This window comes from Aotus nancymaae, unplaced genomic scaffold (genome assembly GCF_030222135.1).
Source record: "Aotus nancymaae isolate 86718 unplaced genomic scaffold, 86718_ANA_hifiasm-v0.15.2.pri h1tg000057l, whole genome shotgun sequence".
Lineage (NCBI taxonomy): Eukaryota > Metazoa > Chordata > Mammalia > Primates > Aotidae > Aotus > Aotus nancymaae.
In genome coordinates, this window is record NW_026988471.1 from 54,159,024 (window position 1) to 54,180,210 (window position 21,187).

The following is a 21,187-nucleotide window of genomic DNA, read 5'->3' on the forward strand; positions in this document are numbered from 1 at the left end:
TAATATCATTTAAAACACATGTAAATTTATATAAATTTCCTATGTAAACTAACATTAGATGTGTTTAATATATAAAATTTATTACACTACTTGAAGAAAATTGGTTTTAAATTCTCAATACAACAAAATATAATAAATTACCGGTCTTCAAGGTCTCTATGTTCCACCTCAAGATTTTTGTGGGCAGACTTTAGAGTTCCATGTTTAGAGATAAGAGATTCATACTCAGAAGCCTGACGTTCATGAAGAAGTTCCAGTTTTTCATGATCTTTTATCAGAGAATCATAAAGAGATTTTAGGTCTTCTCGATCTTTGATTACAGATTCATTTTCATTTTCTAAGGAAGACTGCTGGATTAGGAGTTGTGCATTCTGGTTCATAAGTGAGGTATTTTGGGAATTAAGGGTGGAATTTTCAACCTATAAGAATACATATTATTGGCAGACATAAGAAAAATAGTTCATGTTCCTTTGTAAAATAAAAGATTACAATATTAACTAAAGAAAGCTCTAAATAAATCACAGCAGATATATTTACATTATACTGGGAATATTTGGTTTTAGCTTCCCAAAGCATAAGGTTACCATTTAATTTTGATTTTGGGAGGTGTTATAATACACACATACATACATACATACATACGTGTGTGTGTGTGTGTGTGTGTGTGTGTGTATACATAGACGTATATATGTATTTTACATTTTGGGTTGAATTTATTTTAAACGAAGGTTATCAGCGACCATTTGTATTCCACTTACAGAAAAGTACAGAATTTGAAGTGCTAGTTGATCATTTCTAGAATTTACTGATAGAAGTTGATAGAAGTGAAAAATTACTTTTGGAAATTTTTCAAGAGTCCAAATTAAGTATTTTCTTTATCAAACAAAGTGTTGATGTTGATGAAAATCACTATCAAAGAAAAGAGTTACAGGCCGGGCGCGGTGGCTCAAGCCTGTAATCCCAGCACTTTGGGAGGCCGAGGCGGGTGGATCACGAGGTCAAGAGATCGAGACCATCCTGGTCAACATGGTGAAACCCCGTCTCTACTAATACAAAAAATTAGCTGGGCACGGTGGCGCGTGCCTGTAATCCTAGCTACTCAGGAGGCTGAGGCAGGAGAATTGCCTGAACCCAGGAGGCGGAGATTGCGGTGAGCCGAGATCGCGCCATTGCGCTCCAGCCTGGGTATCAAGAGCGAAACTCCGTCTCAAAAAAAAAAAAAAAAAAAAAGAGTTACAGAAAGAAGAATGCTCTGGAGAGGAAACTTTTTTCTGCTCTTTAAGAGGTTTCAGAGAGTTGAACTTTTCCCCACCTGATTGTTCTATTTGAAAAGACACTGGCAGTGTTAAGTGAAAGATGGATCCTTTGAACTTACGACAAGTCTAAAGACAATATTCCTATGCTGTCCTGCTTTCCATTAACTAAAATGACAAAAAAAAGCTACAAAAGTGAAATAAGGAATAGTATGCTGCAACCATACTCTAAAGCAAGGCTTTCTACATGTAAATTATTATAATCAACTTACTGAAATGGTAGAAAGACCATAAAGTAAATATAATTTATCTTTATTTAGATGTATTAACTGAATTTATTAATATTTAAAGGCTCTGATATTTTAAAAATTGATGGCACTAAATAAAAATATTTTCATTTATCTTTAATTAATTAAGTTCATTCACTAAGAAACAATGTTTCCATGTTTAGCCTCCCTTATTTTAATAGCGTAATTCAAGAGTTTGGTTGCATATTCCCAGAATATTATATTACAACCTGAAGCTTGGCATTCTGTGTTTGAAGAGTAGTATTCTGTTCCTGTAATGACACTGTCTGCCTCTGAAGTGCAAGAATCTGAGCCTGCAAATTATTGTTCTGTGTCTCAAGCTGCTTCAGTTGAGTTTTCAATGCTTGCTTCTCTGCTTGCAGTGTAGCATTCTTAAAAAACAAAACCAAAAACCAAACATATTAACAATAATGGCAATATAAAACATATTTCTATAATATACTGCATTTCATACAATGACTATTTATTAGCATTATAATCCATAAAAACCTCAACAATCTTAAGAGAGAAAAGAACCAAAACATTTCCCCATCCCAAATTGTAAACACTTAATTTATCAGAAAGAAGGCAATAATACTAAAACCTTAATATTGTGCCTGTGTCTTGTCTGTATCACAATATCCTAAAAATATCACATCTAAATATATTGATTAATGCACAAACTAGAAAGGAATTGTTAGTTGTATGGTCTTAATACTGCTTGAACATTCTCAGAATGCTCAGAATAAATGGGGCTGTGTCCAACCAAGGAGGTGTATCTTTTCTAATTTACCCAAAGGCAAATATATACATAAGTGGGTGGTGGTCTTAGAGAGAGTGGCAAAACTAAGTATATTCCAAACATAAATACTTCAAAGGGAAGCAGGTTTACAGGAACAATCTTAGTCCAAAACAGACCTAACACAGATTTTTTTTTTTTATTTTTCTCACGATTTAAAATACCCACTAAAACTCTATTTCAACTGTAAGACTCCTGGAGCATTTCCAAACAAAACACACGATTTTCAGTTTTTCCAATACATAAGGCCATATTTCAGTTTTATAGCTAAACACATGAATTACTATGCAAATCAACAATTACATATTAAAATACTTGTCATGAATATTTTTATGATTTCTAAATTAAATTTCATAACAAAAAAAAAATCAGCAATAGCAATGTATAAGCAAAGAACCCTCCAGAAAACAGAAATAAAACTTTAATGTACAAAAGGTCATAATTGGTCTACCCTGCAGTATGCATAAAAAGTTAACAACTGAATGACAATAGATCCTTTTATCATATGTATATGTAAATATAACATTCATTTTATTGGCTTTATATACACTACATGTCACTATGTAAAAGGCAAGTCAGGATTTGACCCACATATTAAACCATAAAATTGAATCTGAGGAAGCAAAATGCTTTAAGATGGGTTATCATATTATACTTCTCTTTTGTTCATTTATTCAAATAAAATGGATGAAAAAATATGTACTAGAAAAAACAATACTGATAATACTGATGAATTTATATACCATCTCAGTACAAAGAGGTGAACCATTTTCCACATATATATGTGAAATACTAAGCACTTGAGAAACTAAATTGTACAAACACTACCGATTATTCCAGGTATGTTTGGGAATAAGAAAAAAAATCCTATTGTCTATAGTGAATAGAAGAGATAGCCGAGAGAATATTATCTTAGAGCAGGAAAAAAATTACAATGGAAAAGGAAGAAGTTAGTAAATATAGGCCTGGTGCGGTGGCTCATGCCTGTAATCCCAGCACTTTGGGAGGCTGAGGTGGGCGGATCACCTGAGGTTGGGAGTTCAAGACCAGCCTGACCAACATGGAGAAACTCCGTCTCTATTAAAAATACAAAATTAGCTGGTCATGGCAGCATACACCTATAATCCCAGCTACTCAGGAGGCTGAGGTAGGAGAATTGCTTGAACCCGGGAGGCGGAGGTTGTGGTGAGCCAAGATCACGCCATTGCACTCTAGCCTGGGCAACAAGAGTGAAACTCCATCTCAAAAAAAAAAAGAAAAAAGAAAAAAAATTAAAAAAAGAAGTTAGCAAATATAATACTGGCAAACACACAAAAATTACCAGCCTATTATATGGCTAACCATGTTTACAACCCTGTTTTCTAAAATATACCAAGTAATTTTTTTCCAATGGAAATTTATAAAGGAAGTCAATAAGAAAAAAAAATAACTTCACCTTATAGAACTTCATATGCCAGCTCAATTTTCTAAAATATAATTATGAATCCAAGCAACATAGGTATATATATCACCAATTAAAATTAGGCATTTATAAATGGCCAATGAATATATGAAAGATGTGTAATGCCTAACTCACAATTTTAAATGTACAAATTATTTTCTCCTATTGCTTTAACAAAAATTAAACACTAGGTAATATCCAGTGTTCATCTGGAAAGACAGGTATACTCTATTAGTGAGACTGAAAATTGACATGATTTTTAGGCTGGGTGTGGTGACTCACACCTGCAATCCCAGCACTTTGGGAGGCTGAGGAGAGCAGATCACTTGAGGCCAGGAGTTCGAGACCAGTCTGGGCAACATAGTGAGACTCCCATCTCTACAAAAAATTCAAAAGTCTCCTGGGTGTGGTGGCATGCACCTGTGCTCCCAGGTACTTGGGAGGCTGAGGTGAGAGGATCACTTGAGCCTAGAAGGATGAGGCTTCAGTGAGCTATGATCTCACCACTGCATTCCAGCCTGGGAGACAAGTGAGACCCTGTCTCAGAAAAGGGGGGAAAAAAAGAAAAGAAAAGAAAAGAAAATTGATGTGATTTTTAATACTAATAGAAAATATCAATTAAAATTAAACACATACACATACACATACACACACACACACACACACACACACACACGAATGTATATATATCCTTTGGCCTTGCAATTTCACTGTCAGAAATTTAGCATTCTATGAACACGTTTAAAAATAACCTAAATGTCCAGAAATGTGGGATTTATTTAAGTAAATTATGGTAACATACTATGGAATAATAGTCATTACACAAAATGAAATATACATACATCTGCTAAAATAGAGAGATCTCCAAGATAACGTTAACTGAAAATACAAACAGGAATTTTGTATAGCATGATCCCACAGGTATAAATTTGTAAAAGAAATATACTTCTACATACAGATAAATGACAAAAACATTTTCTAGGAAGATAAACTGTTTATAGTGATTCTTTTTGAATAAGAAAATAGTAATCAACGGTGTGGGGATTAATTTTTGGTTTTAGCTTAGTTTTTTTAAAAAGGTACTATTTTTGTGTTAAATCAAAAAATAATAACTACCACTACAACTATTTTACTTGTTATTGTGTAAGTTCCCTAAGTTTATTCAACTTATGAAGGGTAAATACTTGTTGTTCAGTTTGTTTGCTTGTTGTTTACTATCAAGTATATATTGAACTAACTTAGCAAATATTTGTTAAGTGTCTAATACCTACCAGGCACTAATCTAGATAGTAAAAGTGGTAAAAAAAGAAAGACAAATTACCTGCTTTCATAAATGAATACAAAATATAATTTAACTGTGAAAAGTGCTATGAAAAAAAACTAAGAAATGGAACAACAGTGAACAGTTTAAGTTGAGGATAACAACTTTACTGGGGGAAGAAGTCAGGGAAGACCTTCTGCAGGACATATGATATGCCACCCAAATGCTAAGGGAAGCCAGTCATGTGTTTCAGGCAGAAAAAGCAAAAAGAAAGGCCCCTGAGGCAGGAACAAACAGAAAAAGGCCTATGTGACTAGAATTTTCTTATTAAGTGTGATGAATTGTTTAAATATTAGAAAATGTATCTAAGATAAATATATCCAAATATATTCGGTTATCCTCTATTTCTAAAAAAAACTATTCCTACTAAAATTAAAAAAATACTTACATTTCTTTCTACTTCAATTAATCTGTCTTTAACTTTCAGAAGTTCTCTAGTCGTTTCTTGACTTTCTCGTTCCCATTTGTTGTCTTCACCAGATGTTGGAGGAGAGCTCTGTACCATCCTTTCCTCATCCTGTCTCTGTTTGAGAGCTTCATAATTTTTTTTCACCTAAAGTTTTATTTAAAATATTTTGATGAGGAGAAAAAAATCACCACTGTTATATTTCTCACAATTAATTTGACTCTGGGCTGGTCTGATGAATATGAGAGGCAATTTATTTTTAAATGTGATGAATAATATGTATGATTTGTGCTTTTTAAAATGCAAATCTTTTCCTCCTAGAAACATAAAACATACTCTGCTTATGTGGCATGCTCCTACAATGTATCCTGTAATGTCAAATCCTATCATTTGTAGTGAAAATGCCCCCAGATAAGTGGATTTAGGTATGTTTCTAATTACTAACAATTCTTTTTACAGCTATCTATAACCAATTTAGAAATTTCACAGAGATGTCTATGTAAAGCACAAAGATTTGACACATTATTAATTTTATGGATATATCTTATTCAGGATTTTTTAGTTCTCAGTTGGCTCTCTTAAAGTAGATTATCATCACACTAGAAAATCCTGGATAAGCTATATCCTTGGATTGCTATTAACAACTTACTCATCATACATGACCACATTTGCCAGATTTAACTTAATAACTTTCTCTTCAGCTTAAATTTACTATTATACTTATATTGAATTATTAAACTATTTTGAATCACTAGTTTATCCTAGGAGATCCCTAAAATAAATTTCAAATTAACCCCAACCTTTGTATTGAGGGAAGGGTAGAAATGTTTTATAATTCAACATCTAATGCACAACTTAAGAAAGCCTATGACTCAATAATTAATACTGCCACCACTGAGTTAGAAAACAATGAAGTGAGACTAAAAAGATGCCAAGATAGAATGTGATGTCAAGTTTTGCAAGCAATCTAATGGGTACCCTACGATCCTAGTTTTCTGGGTTTTGTTTTGTTTTTACTTTTAACACCCTGTAACAATAGATGAGTGACACCATTTCTACTCTCTATTTTACATTAATTTCCCACAAGGTCTTTATTCTAGGTTTAGAAAGGCTATAAACATATGCAGTTATTAAGAAGGGGAGCTGAGAATAAAACTCAAGTCTCTTTCATTTTATTTTTACTTTTTTAAGATATAGTCTTACTCTGTCACTCAGTCTGGAGTACAGTGGCGCAATCCTGGCACTATGCAACCTCTGCCACCCAGGTTCAAACCATTCTCCTGCCTCAGTCTCCTGAATAGCTGGGATTACAAGCACCTGCCACCATGCCTGGCTAATTTTTATACTTTTAGTAGAGACGCAGTTTCACCCTGTTGGCCATGTGGTCTTGAACTCCCGACCTCAAGTGATCCATCCACCTTGGCCTCCCAAAGTGCTGGGATTACAGGCGTGAGCCACTGTGCCCAGCCAAAGGCCTCTCATTTAAAACCCATTGTTCTTTCAACTTTATGTATCATTAATCAAAATCTTTATATTCAGAGAGGAAATGAATACAGACTAGATGAAAAATAAGTCATTGTAACAAAGTAATTTAGAGCTAATTTAAAAACTGTCCATTACAATTTAATTAAAATTTAAAATGTTGTGAATTAGGTTATGAATTCAAATTTTCAAAAGTTCCCAAAGATAATGTAATCTTTAAAAATAGAGGTATAATTTTCATCAAATTGCTAATGTACAGTGAAATTCAGTAATTTTGAGAACAGCACACACCTATATAACCCATATATCAATATGACAGAACACTTCCATCACTCTAGAAAGATCACTGTACCAGGCAACCACTGTTTTTCTTTCACAAAAATTCTTCTTATAATTTCACACAAATAAAATCACAGTGTATATAATCTTTGTGTGTGTGTGTGTGTGTGTGTATATGTTTCTGAGTATATTTCTAAGCTTTATCCATGTGTTGACTGCATCACTAATTTTTTTCTTTCAGTCATTATTTCTAATTTTTTGATGATGATGAATGAAGCTGTTATAAAAATTTTTTTATCTATGCTTTCATTTTCCTTAAGAGAAGAGAAGTAGCATTTTCACCTTTTTCTTTTCCTTTTTTTTTTAAGATAGAGTCTCACTCAGTCACCCAGGCTGGAGTGCAGTGGTGCAATTTCAGTTCACTGCAACCTCCACCTCCTGGGTTCAAGCGATTCTCGTGGCTCAGCTTCCTGAGTAGCTAGAACTACAGGTGTGCGCCACCACGCCCACCTAATTTTTGCATTTTTTAGTAAAGACAGCAGTTCACCATGTTAGCCAGGCTCGTCTTGAACTCCTCACCTCAAATGATCCGTCTGCCACAACCTCCTGAAGTGCTGAGATTATAGGTATGAGCTACCATGCCAGGCCACGGGTCAGGACTTTTTGAGATACTGCCATACTGCTTGCTAAATTAATCATAACATCTTATATTTGCATCAGTATGCATGACAGTTCCAGTTGCTTCCAATTTTAACCAATATTTGATTAATAATTCCACATAAATTTTAGAATCAGCTCATTAATTTGCCTGTTGGGATTTTAATTGGGATTATGTTGAATCAAGAGATCAGTCTGGGGAAATCTGCCATTTTAACAATATTGAGTCTTCCAATTCATGAACATGGTTCTTATCTCCATTTACTGAGGTATTCCTTAGGTGGTTTCAGTACAGAGTTTTTGCACACATTTTCTTAAATTTATCCATAAGTATTTCATAGTCTTATAAATGGAGTTTCTCTTTTACATTTCATTTTCCAATCTTTCATTGCTTATATAGAGAAATAAAATATATTTTTATATATTAACTTTTACCCTGTGACATTGATAAGTTCACCTTAGTTGTAAAGTTTTTCTGTGAATTCCTCATGGTTTTCTGTAAATATAGTCATGTCACAAGTAAAGAAGGATATTTTTATTTCTTCCTTTCAAATCTGTATGCCTTTCATTTCTTCTTAGTACACTGGTTAAAATCAGAAGTACAGCATTTAATAGAAACAGTGAGAGCAAAATCTTTGTATTCTTCCTGATCAAAGGGGGAAGGTAATTAGTCTATAGGCTATTAATAGAAACCCTTTATCTGGTAGATGAAGTTCTTTCTACTTATTCTCCAATTATTGAGAGATGAGTATTAAACTCTCTAATTGTAATTGTGGATTTGTCTTTCTCCGTGCAGTTCTACAGATATTTGACTCATGTATTTTGCAGCTGTGTTACTAGGTGTACCTCTGTTATTAGGTGCACAGGCATTTAACCTTGTTATCTTCATGCTGGAATGACCCCTTTATAATTGCACAATGAACTACCTTAGATCTGGTGCTATTCATTGCACTAAAATTTACTTTGTCTAACATTAATACAGCCAATCAAGCAATTTTTGATTAGTGCTAGAATGATATATCATTTTCCATCCAGATTTCTTATAGGTAGCATATAGATGGGTCTTACCTTTTTGTCTAATTTATTAATCTCTGCCTTTTAACTGGGGTGTTTGGACCTTTTATATCTAATATAATTATTGACATACCTCGGTTTAAAACTGCCATCTTACTGCTTGTTTTCTATTTGTCCAATCTGTACTTTGTTCCCTGTTTCTTCTTTTTTTGTCTTTTGGATTTTTTAAGATACAGGCTCTCCCTATGTTGCCCAGGCTAGTCTCAAACCCCTGAGCTCAAGTGATCTTCTCATCTCAGCCTTCCAAAGTGCTGGGATTACAGGGATAAGCTACTGTGCCTGGCCTGGATTTATTTTATGATTCCATTTTATCTCCCTTTTTTGGTCATATTACCTGTACCTCTTTGTCATACTAATTTAGTTGTTACTTTAACCCTTATACTACACATATTTAACTTTCACAGTCTATCTTAAAGTAAATGCCTCTTCACATATAGTATTAAAAGTTTATAACAATAGCAATTCAGTTGACTACATAGCAGGAGCTAGTCCATAACAGTTATGGCCAAATAGCTGAAAGTGGAAGTCAGTGATAACTTTTTTTTTTTTTGAGACAGGGTCTCACTCTGTCACCCAGGCTAGAGTACAGTGGCATGATCTTGGCTCACTGCAACCTCTGCCCCCTGGGTTCCAGCAATTCTTCTGCTTCCGCCTCCTAAGTAGCTGGGATTACAGGTGCCCGCCACCACACCTGGCTGATTTTTGTATTTTTAGTAGAAACAGGGTTTCACCATGTTGGCAAGGCTAGTCTTGAACTTCCAACCTAAAATGATCTGCCTGCCTCAGCCTCCCAAAGTACTGGGATTACAGGCGTGACCCATGGCATTTTAAATATCTACTTCAAACACACATATGAAACCCATACCCAAACACACCAATTTTCTGGTTAACTAGCTTTGTAACGTTGATTATATTTGCAACTCAATGATACTGCTAATGGGGTAAAAAAATTCAGGACAAAAAGCAGGTTAAAATATGTTTTTTTTTTAACTTGTTTTTTTGGATAATCCCTTTAGTTAACCAGACACAGTTCTAAAATTTATTCTCTGGCTCTGAGAATGTCTGGATGAAAAATAAATAAGTAAAATTATTCTGTAACAAGGTATGTTCCACGGCAATGTCTGTGACAAATAGCAATAATGTTGTTGGCAAATAGTGATTAAAAAAAAAAACCTTTCCCTTTCTACATAAGAAATTCAATTTTGGTTAACTGTTCCTCTGAAAACCCGATGTAAATGGAACATTCTATGTTACCAGACAACATTGGTTATTGAAAAAAAATGGCTATTTAGGAGAACTTTAAATACCAATAGGTAGCCCTATCTCTGAACTTCTCTGAGTGCAGCAACTCTTATAATTGGTATGTACATTGTGGAGATCTTAAATCTATGCCTTTGGAATTGCTGCAAGAGGTAATGACTGCTATAAGCATGAGCATTCAAAGCCAGGGAAGCTCCTGCACACACCCAATGTGAATCTCTTCTTATACCTGAACCATCTGGTGGCAAGATGATTCTCAGACAACTACGTGAAGAGGATGGACTGACACTGCCCTGCTATCTATTTGTATTTCCTACAGTGTTCTGAGTAGAATGATTCTAAATACAGCCTACAGTAATCTTGTCAGTCTGAGTGTTTAGTTAACCCTGAGACCATTCCGCGTGGCACTGCAGAGATGATAAAAGGGTGAATAAACCAGAACATGACTCTACCAATCTACTATCTACTAGCCTTGTGGAATGGGCAAGTCCTTCATATTTTGATTTACTTCCTTAGGGAAAATAAACAGTTGCCTCTGCCTTGCTTACTTACTTCACTGAATACCTCCAAATATCACAAAACAGATCTAGAAAAGACCTCAAATTTATGAGGAGATCTAGTGCTATCTTATATAACACACGTATGATTTTCCTCTAACTTGGTATCCTCACACTCATATTTTGCCTAGCAGAATTTTCCCTGGATCCTCAAAAGGAAAAGAGTGCCAGAGTGAAATATCAGTATCACACTGAGAGCTTTCCCCAATAAAATAAGCCTGCCTCTTTCTCATTCCACCCACACACTTCTGATATATCCCTAACAGCATGCGGGACATTACACACATGAAACAGTACTGAATAAACTACACCATATCCATTTGACAAGAGATCTGTTTATGAATACTAAGAAAAAGACTAAATATCAATGTTTATATTTTTATTTTCTACTTTATATTTTTCGGTCCAAATATTTATAAAATAAATGATCATTAAAATTCTTTCCAAGAAAATCACTTACTGTTTTAAGTTCTTGGCGCAACTGCTGGTTATAATTCGTGGATTCTTCTAATCGAGCTTCTAAAGCAGCAATTTTTTCTTCTTTTATTTCAAGAGACTTCTTAAGAGTGGATTCTAATTTTGATTCCAAAAGTTTATACCTACTATCCAAGTACAACGTAATATAGTTCATCATTGGAGGTCAGAAAATTATTTTTAAAGATAATTTATGACCACAAATATTCATGCCATAAATGGGTCTTATAAAAGCCTTTTTGTTCAAGAGGCAAATGAAATTATCCTCTTCTTACTGCCCCATTCTCCTTTTAAAACTAATCCTGATAATGAAGCAACAAAACCACTGAGTGAACAGAGCACTCCAGATTATGGCCTAGATTATCAAAAGCAATAATTAATGTTCAAGGAATCTGGAAGATCAAAGTCCCAAAATATCTCTTTTAGTATTGTAAGAATACAATCTATAGAAAGAGGAAGTAGATGGATTCATTATATCATCAAGCATTTGCCTATGATATTAATGAATAAAGTATTTATGCAAGGATGTGTGAACACTTAAGACTTAAAACTCGACGAAGACTCTTTTTCTCAGGGTACAGAGTAGTTACAGTAAAAAATGACATACTTATGGCACAGGATACTGGTGACAGAGTGGCAAGAGGGAGATGGATGTGACTGTTAGTACTGTAATTATCTTTCTGAATGGTAGATACATGAATAATTATTAACAAATTCTTTTTTCACAAAAAGGATGGCGTATGAACACAATTCAGAGTGTTATCACAAAGTAGTATTTATGATCCACTGCTTAAACCTGAGGACCCTTGAGACAAAACCAAATAAAAACCTAAAATATGTATATGAGAGTTTTGCCACATTCTTTTATTGGAATTAATTTTTATGTAAATTTTTCTGTTCAATTAGATTTTAATTTCATTGAATACAGAGAACAAATCTACTCATTTTGTATCGGCTCAAGTCATCATTTAAAATCATTTACTGAGTCTGATTTGGGGTATGTTGAATTTGTGACACCTGAGTTGCTTCTGGTCTATCCTGATAGAGACACACAGTAAGAAAAAAAAAAAGAGGATCTCAGGTGAGATGATGTATGAGAATGCTTAGCATACAGAATGAATGGATAAGAGACCTGAAAACATAATCCTGTAAACTATATTGAAAGAGAAGACAAAGATAAGAGTGATCACCTCTGTTTACAACTCTACTACTAAATTAATTAATTAATTAATTAATCTATTTATTTATTTTGAGACAGAGTCTCAAAGCTCTGTCACCCAAGCTGGAGTGCAGTGGCACAATCTGAGCTTACTGCAGACTCTACCTCTCAGGCTCAAGGGAATCTTGTGCCTCGACCTCCCAAGTAGCTGGTATTACTGGCATGCACCACCACACCTGGCTAATTTTTTGTATTTTTAGTAGAGACAGGGTTTCACCATGTTGGCCAGGCTGGTCTCTAACTCCTGACCTTAAGTGATCTGCCTGGCTCAGCCTCCCAAAGTGCTGGGATTACAGGTGTGAGCCACCACGCCTGGCTTACTAAATTTATTTTGTTGCATTTAAATTTACCTACTTATACATTCAATTCCAAAATTAGACTATATATTCCTTGATGGCAAGAATAAGTATCTTAATAATAGTTGTACCTTCAAAAAAATTCAGAGAGAATATCATGAGTTAGAAAGATGGGAAAGTTAGGCCAGGCACAGTGGCTCATGCCTATAATCCCAGCACTTTGGGAGGCTGAGGCAGGTAGATTCTGGGGTCCAGAGTTCGAGACCAGCCTGGCCAGTGAAAATACAAAATTATCCAGGCATGGTGGTGCATGCCTGTAATCCCAGCTACTTGGGAGGTGGAAGCAGGAGAATCACTTGAACCCAGGAGGCTGAAGTTGTGCCACTGCATTCCAGTTTGTGTGACAAGAGCCAAACTCTGGCTCAAAAAAAAAAAAAAAAGAAAGATGGGAAAGTTAGACTAATAAAGGAATTAGGGACATCATTTGAGATTGATATATATAAATCCCAAGGTGGAGGGCATGGCACATTAAAGGAATTTATGTCTGTGAGCTTCTGGTTTTTTTTTTTTTTTTTTTTTTTTTTTTAATGATATAAAGACTAACTTCCTGGCTGAGAAAGAAGCTGGTTTAGTAGTTCAAGCCACTTTCTATTTCCAAAAAGCTTCATGCCTATGCCTAATTCTTTCATTATGTAAATAAATATACGGAAATAATGACTGCCATCACATGTTGCCTAGACCATTATAATCACTTCCTCGCTGGTCTCTGTGACTCCAAATTAATCCTTTTTGTAATCCATCTTTTAAATTACTCTAAAAATTGCGTAGCACGTTTTTGTAATTTTATACAAATGCTTTTGTCTACATGGAATGGGAATGCCCTTCTACACTGTTCCCACCTTGTAAACCTCTGTCATTTTTTAAGGTTCAGTTGAAACATTATCATTACTTTGATGCTAGGTGATCAGCAGAAAAGAAAAGCTCAATTAACATTGGCTAACTGTATGAATTAAGGTTTGGGAAGAGGAATCAAACTGTATGAAGGGTCCACCCAGAGCTGGGTTCATAAATTTATAATAGAGTCAATTAGCACTATGGAGTATACTCTACTTTTTCTTTTGCAAAGAACATGCAGTACAGTGTCTTACATATAGTAGGTTATAAATCTGTTTGAATAAAGAGAGGATGCATATTCAGTATCTATATTTTAAAAAGTCTCCAGTAACAATTTGAATGAAAAAAAAGAAAAAAAAGTCAATGAAATCTCCACTTAATATCTGATTAATTCAAATAAAAATATTTCCTCATGAAATATTTGTATAATTAATTCAATAATCACTGCTTGACTTGAACTGATTGCTAGAATAAATGACTCAAATTGTTTCTCTTTGTTATTACACAACTAACTTTTTAAGTATCACTCTATCCTATTCACTTTGAACATTCTCAAAATTACATGAACAAATCCTATGTAATCACCATTAATTTTTCCAATATACATGGAACACAGATTATAAATACTGGGACAGTAATAAGTAGATAAAATATAAATTATATAATTACAAAAATTGAATGAAACTCTAGTCTACATAAAATAATATTCTTAACAGTATACAACTTCTATTCCAGCTGGATCCATGGAGCTGACTGGATGTTAAATAATAGACTACTTGAAAATCATATTAACTCTGTTTAATAGATTGTAATTACCATGCGAGAATACATATTTTCTTTAAATCTATATTGATCATTTTTAAAATTAAAGGGCATTAGTTAATTTTTTATCCTGCTTTTCAGGCTTTAGTTTTCCACATTATTTTTTACCTCAGTTGCTTTTCCTTTTGTTTCCACACTTTTTCTCCATTTATCTTTAAGCCAACATTTTGGCAAATAAACGAAAGAAAAGAGACATTTAAGCACATGATTCAAATAAAAAATAACTTGCTTAATTGACTGTGTTTGATGAGCCAGAGTTTGGTTTGTTGTTAATGTCTTATTCTGTTTTCACAGGCATTTATAGCCTCTGATCCTCTGCTTCCTGGGTGGCATCCTGTTTTTCTATTTTGTAACTGTATTTATGTAGTAACATTTTAGTTTTTTGTTTTCTTTTATCTATATTATATTGTCTATGATTCCTCTTTTTTCCTTACAGAACTTTAAGGGAAGAAAGAAACCAAAAGTAGAGAGAAATATATAAATGTTTTCTATAGCTAGCATAGAAAATAATTAATATATGAGGAAAAAAAAATTTTTCAACTGTTTGCCAAATAGATTTAGTACTCACCTGTCATCAGTACTTTGCTCATCATGTAAGAGTCGCTCCTTATTTAACCCTATCTTCTCAAGCTCATGAGTTAATTTTTCGAGATCATTGTTCATCTGTTGGGTCTTTAATTTTTCACTCACCAAATCCTTATTTTAAAAGAAATACAAAACTCACATAAGTGTCAAGGGCATAAACATCCAAGAAAGTCAACTAAGATTCTAATTACCACCATCTAGGAATACATATAATTTGAACCAGGAAATGTCGTTAAACCTTTCCTTCATTGTTATAACCTAATTGAAATAACTTTTTCCTTTTTTTTTGGCTAGTACTTCAAACAAAGCCTTAAAAGAGAGTTTAACTCTTTACTTGTGAATACACATTTAGGTTTAAAAATTTGAGGGAAAAACATATCCATTTACTTTTTAATAATGAGCCTGAATGTTAGTGCACATTTCTTCTTATGAATATATTTGACTATAACACTTCTCTCCCACAAGATCCCTTCTTCCAGTGAAAGAGGCCCTATGATACTGATAGAGAACTAGAGGATGTTCTTAGAAGTTCAGGCACAAGGAACCTGTTGTTCATGTCTTTAAGTCCACAGAAGAAAAAAATAAAAGGCCCCTCTCAATGCCTCTTTAGCAGAATGCAGACAGCCCAATGTGACCTTCTGCCAGTATGCTAACATACTTTGAAATTGAACTTAAAGAGTTATCACATACTATAATGCTTAGAGACGGCAAAAAAAAAAAGCCAAAAACATAGATCTTCTGACTTGCACCAACAATGTTTCACAGGATGTACTGCCAATCTACTCCTCTAAGTTTCACAATTCTTCTTGATACATAGATTTAAGCAACTACTAGTTGCTCAGTGTTGAACAGTTGAACTTGATTTGCATTCTCTGGCTTCAAGGTCAAAATTCAGGAGGCTTTGGAGTCTGGAAAATCTGGATTTGAATCCAATAATCCAACTCTGCTATTTATTAGCTGTGTGATCCTGAGTAAATACATTATTTAATGTTTCTGAACCTCAGTTTTCTATCTAAAAAAATAGATATAATACTTATAAAGGATTCATTCTAAAAATTATGTACATGTATATACAACTTATATGAAGTTTTCAGCCCAGACTTGGCACATAGCACTCAATCAATAATTGCTATCATGCTGCTTTATTATACTTAGAATTCAGTAAGAGTCTTGATCAAACATTACATTGAAATAACATTTCATTTTATAATAATAACAAGCATTTATTATTATATTGAAATAAAGGTTTAAAATTATAATGCAATAAGTCAGATACCACTAGGAAGCTTTATTACTACAAATTATTTTAAAAATACAATTTATAGGTATTTCTTAGTTTAACAAAAAAAATACATGATGCAAATTACTGATAGGATCCAATAAAACTTAAAGAAACCTTGAGTTGAAAATATAAATAATATTTGCCTTTAATTTAGGTAAATATATTTACCTCACGTAGTGTAACCAACGTTTTTATATCAATAGTTGCTCTTTTCACAAGCTCCTTATTTTCTTTTTCTAATTCTTTTAGACGGATACAAGATTCTTTACATATACCAATTTCTTTGGATAGGGTTTTGTTTTCTTTTTCCAAATTTCCAATCTTCACATTATTTTCTTCTAACGTGGTATCTTTAATTTCTGCTTGTTGTCGAAGTCTCTTATTTTCCTTCTCCAATTGTTTCTTATCCTTTTCCAATTGAGAAGTCTCTTGCTCTAATGATTTATTTTCTTTTTCCAGCTGTTCTAGTCTTTTGCTAGATATTTTTAGTTCTTCTAGGTTTTTTTGCAATGTTTGATTTTCCATCTCTAAGTCTTGTAGTTCACTCTCTAATTGCTGGATTTTTTTATTGCTGTTCTCTAAAGCTTTTTGCAGTCTTTGATTTTCTATATCTAAACCCTGGTAGCTAACTTCTAATCGTTCTGTTTTCTTGAAAGATGCTTTCAGGAGCTCCAAACCTTTCTTAAGTTGATCTTTTTCACTTTCCAGTTCTTTGTTTTCTAGCTGTAGCTGAGCCATTTTGATGCTTGCACACTTCAAAGATTCTACATTCCTTCGCAGTTCTAAGTTTTCCTCATCGAGTTGGGAATTCTCTTTTTCTAGGGATTCTAACTGAAAGGTCAGGTTTTTAAAGCTATCCAATGTTTTTTTAAATTTTCTATTTTCTCTTTCTAGCTCTGAATTTTCTTGTTCTAAGGCCTCAATTTTTTCACAAGTAATTGTTAAATTAGTTATTTTTTTCTGTAACAATTCATTTTCTTTTTCAAGATGATGCAATTCATTTTCAAGTTCTTCTGCTCTTTCTCCTTTTTCTTTATAAAGTTCTAATTCTTTTTTAATTTGTCTTTTTTCAAATTCAATCTTGCTTAGCTTGCTACTTGTTTCTTTGATAGATTCATGGAGAATTTTGTTTTCTTTTTCAATGTCTTTCACTCTTGCTTCTGCACTTATCTGGGACCGCTGCCTTAAGGAAGACACTGTTTGATTCAGATGTTCATTTTCCTGTTCCAATATCTTAATCTAATTTGAAAAAGGAAACAATTAAAAACTGTAATTGAGTCAAAACAAATTATGATTTATCCCTTCCAAAAACTACCAGGAAAAGGGGAACAAAAAAAGAGTACTAGAATGTCTGTCTTACTTTTAATTCTGACAAATATTTACTGAAGACCACTGTGTACACATACTGCCATGTCATTAAAATTCATGTCTGTAGGAAGTTCACAGTTTAAAGGAATGGTTGAGAAATATATTTTCTATTAATCAAAATGGTCTTCAGATTATTTATAGTTACATGATTCAAATTCAAATAGGAATACAGCTGTAACACAGACACACATACCTCCTCGAGAACAAAAGGTTTTACTTTTACTAAGTAACTTTTCCAATGCCTATAGTGGGTTCTCAGTAAACATGTGCTGTATTATATTTGTATATATGGGCTTATACGTACATGTATTCATTCCCAAAAAGAATTCTAATTAGGAAGCATTGAAATCACAAAAATCACTGGGTACATTTGAGAACTAATTCATCCTATTTATAGCGTGACCTAATACAATGATTCTCAAGATTTAGTGTGTTAAATAATCCCAAGAAGCTTGCAAAAGTGCAGACTGAAGCTTAGTCTAGAATTTTGGTTCTGTATCTGTAAAGAAACCTTCATTTTTATGGCTGGTCTGAGGACTATACCTGGATGATATTAAAAAATAATTTTACTTCTAAAAAAATTAATGCCCAGGCATGGTGGCTCACACCTATAATCCTGGCACTTTAAAGGCTGAGGCAGGAATATCACTTGAACTCAGGGATTTGAGACCAGCCTGGGGAGCATAGCGAGACTTTGTCTCTACCAAAAAAAAAAAAAATTAATAAGTTATCTGTGCATGGTGGTGCATGCCTATAGTCCCAGCTGAGGTGAGAGGATTGCTTGCGCCTGGTGTTTGAGGTTGCAGTGAGCTATGATTGTGTGACTGCACTCCAGCATGAGTGACAGAGACAGACCGTGTCTCAAATAAATACATATTTCAAAAAAAAAGTCAATTAATCGATCCAGTTCTCAGTTTCCTCAAACATAAAATTAGAATGAACATTAAACACTTGAAAACAAATTTGATAATATCCAAGACAGTGTGGTTGCCACTACATTTCTCCCTCTTTGGTAGGTAAGAGGACAGCTGCATTTCCTAGCCATCTCCACTCAGCGACTCTAGAATCTGCAGTCCTATTTCACAGATGCTTGAAAGCACAAGTACTACAAACGTTTATACTAGATGATTATTAAACACATTGGCAGTTTAAAAAACCGTAAGCTTTGTCTTCAACTTTCCTAAGATACATAGGTTAAAAAATGAGGTAAAATAATAATTCCTTTAAAATAAAAAAAAAAGTCTAAAGTATTTCCTTTAATGTTATATGAACATTTTGTTTGCAGATATTTTAAGTAACTTTTGCTAATTTTAAAATATATTGTTTAGTAAAAAATGTATGAACCTGTCTCTCTGAATTTTCTCTCAGTGTTTCAATTGTTTTTTCAAGCTGAGCTTTCTCTTTCATTAGATCCTTGCTTAAATTCTGACAATTCTGAAGACTTTGCTTTTCTTGAATAATGTCGTTTTCAAGAATTTCAACCTAAAGAAAATTAAATCACAAAACAATATGTTAAATATTCTACAATGGTGAAAACATGTAAAAACAAAAGATAACCGAATAAAGGATGAAATACAGTTTTAATATCTAAATGCCAAAATTTAAGAACTTAGTATAGAAATTCAAGTGGCATTCCATGCTAATTTCCACAGCTGTATAAAATATGCAGACATGATTTTTTATCCTGTGCATCTTTTGGGGTAAGCTTCAACTTCTAAACACAAAGACAAATCCAGCTGAATAATGATAATGTGCTATATGAGAACTATACAAGTTTTATTTAAAGATTTTCTTGGCTTGAGTGGATTTGTAAAGTAAAATTTTACTTATACTCAGAGAATTTCAGTGAGCAAGAAGAAAGGAGAAGATATAAAAAGAATGAAGGAAAAGATGAGAAATAGTACAGTATAAGTTTAATGAGGAAAAAAGAAGGGACTTGGTTTAAAATTAAAAAGAGGGCGAAAAAGACTACTACTATAGAAAAAAGAACTAAAGAAAACTAGCAAATATTTATATTTTAGGTTCAAATTTCTTTTGAATCACAGATTTTAGAGATAAAAATATTGTTAGTTAATATGTACAAAATAGCAAATTTAGATTAAAATATGCTAAGACTATTGATTTTCCCATTATCATATAACATATTCAAACAAGGCAATTAAAAAAATCAAGAAGACTTTATAAAATATTCTATTTCAAGTTAAATGTTACTTAAATTCTTATGTCAATAGTGAAGCACTCTAAAGCAATTTTAATTTTTCTATCGTAACATTAATGGAAATAACTACACTCATGGAAACAATCTTCCAATAATATTTCCAGCCTGGGCAACAGGAGGAAACTATGTCTCTACCAAAAATTAAAAAACAAAAACAAAAACCAAAACCAAAAAAGATAGCCAGGTGTGGTGGCTCATGCCTGTAGTTCTAGCTACTCAAGAGGCTAAGGTGGGAGGATTGCTTGAGCCTGAGAAGTGGAGGTTGCAGTGAGCTGAGACTGTGCCACTGTACTCAAGCCTGGGTGACAGTGCAAGACCCTAGCTCAAAATAATAATAATATGAAAAGCATCATGTCAAAAAACTTATCCAATAACTCAATTCAATATTATAGTTCTGGAAGCTTTCAGCTATGAATAATTAATCTGGTTCTCACATTACGTAGATGGAAATATATGAGTAACAGTTATTTAAACTCATTTGTTTTGTATCAGTGACATTAAAGTGAAACATTCAGTTTACAAAAAAATCTTTTGTGCAATTAATTGATCAAAAAATGCGTGAATCACTAAGGATTTACAAATTAAACTTCAAAGCTAATTTCAAAAAGAAACTGTACCCTACAAGCCCAATTACACTGACAACAAAATAAAACTGTTCTAAATTTTAAATGGTCATCCTACTTTAACACTTTATTGTCAAACACTTATTAAGATTATTTATTTATTTTAAAAATAAAAAAATCTTGCAAGAATACCAAGGAGCCTACAAATAATCTAAGGCAGTGGTTCTCAAAGCATGATTCCAGGACAGCAGGATGAGCATCACTTAGGAACTTCTTAGAAACAATTCTTAGTCATCCATGCTTTTATGATGGGATTCTATTTATGTAGAATTATGTATACAGAAAGATATGCAAAAATAAAACACTTGTGATTGCACAACTGGAATATTTCTGTTCAACCAAAGTCTAATTAAGATTCAGGTTTCATAATGCCTAAATTGTGGTCTCTAAATATCATTCCCCATTAAAAGGAATAAGAGCTTTTTAGAGAAATGGCTGTCTCTAGGTCTGGGACAGAAAACGTTTGAGTTGAGCCTAGAATATTTTGTCATGGCAGAAAGCAAGAAAACTCTCAAGGGAGTGCTAACGCCATGTCATAAGGATTCAGGACCACATCAACTTTTAAAAAGGCTTCCACTAGCCCAGGTTGA

The 21,187-nt window shown here is 33.4% G+C and overlaps 1 protein-coding gene across 8 annotated transcripts in view; it reads right to left on the bottom strand.

Annotated features, from left to right (window-relative positions):
- Positions 1-21,187, bottom strand: part of CCDC88A (coiled-coil domain containing 88A) — a 123,801-nt gene that overhangs the window by 30,447 nt on the left and 72,167 nt on the right. For 6 of the 8 annotated variants that reach the window (XM_064364112.1, XM_064364109.1, XM_064364111.1 and 3 more), the window contains exons 14-20: positions 19,101-19,238; positions 16,557-17,627; positions 15,090-15,217; positions 11,277-11,418; positions 5,490-5,654; positions 1,771-1,932; positions 142-419 (exon numbers count right to left, since the gene is read on the bottom strand). In XM_064364112.1, coding sequence (XP_064220182.1) covers positions 142-419; positions 1,771-1,932; positions 5,490-5,654; positions 11,277-11,418; positions 15,090-15,217; positions 16,557-17,627; positions 19,101-19,238 — 2,084 coding nt within the window. The remainder of the gene's footprint in view (positions 1-141; positions 420-1,770; positions 1,933-5,489; positions 5,655-11,276; positions 11,419-15,089; positions 15,218-16,556; positions 17,628-19,100; positions 19,239-21,187) is intronic. The other 2 variants (XM_064364115.1, XM_064364110.1) reach the window with 1 other exon arrangement.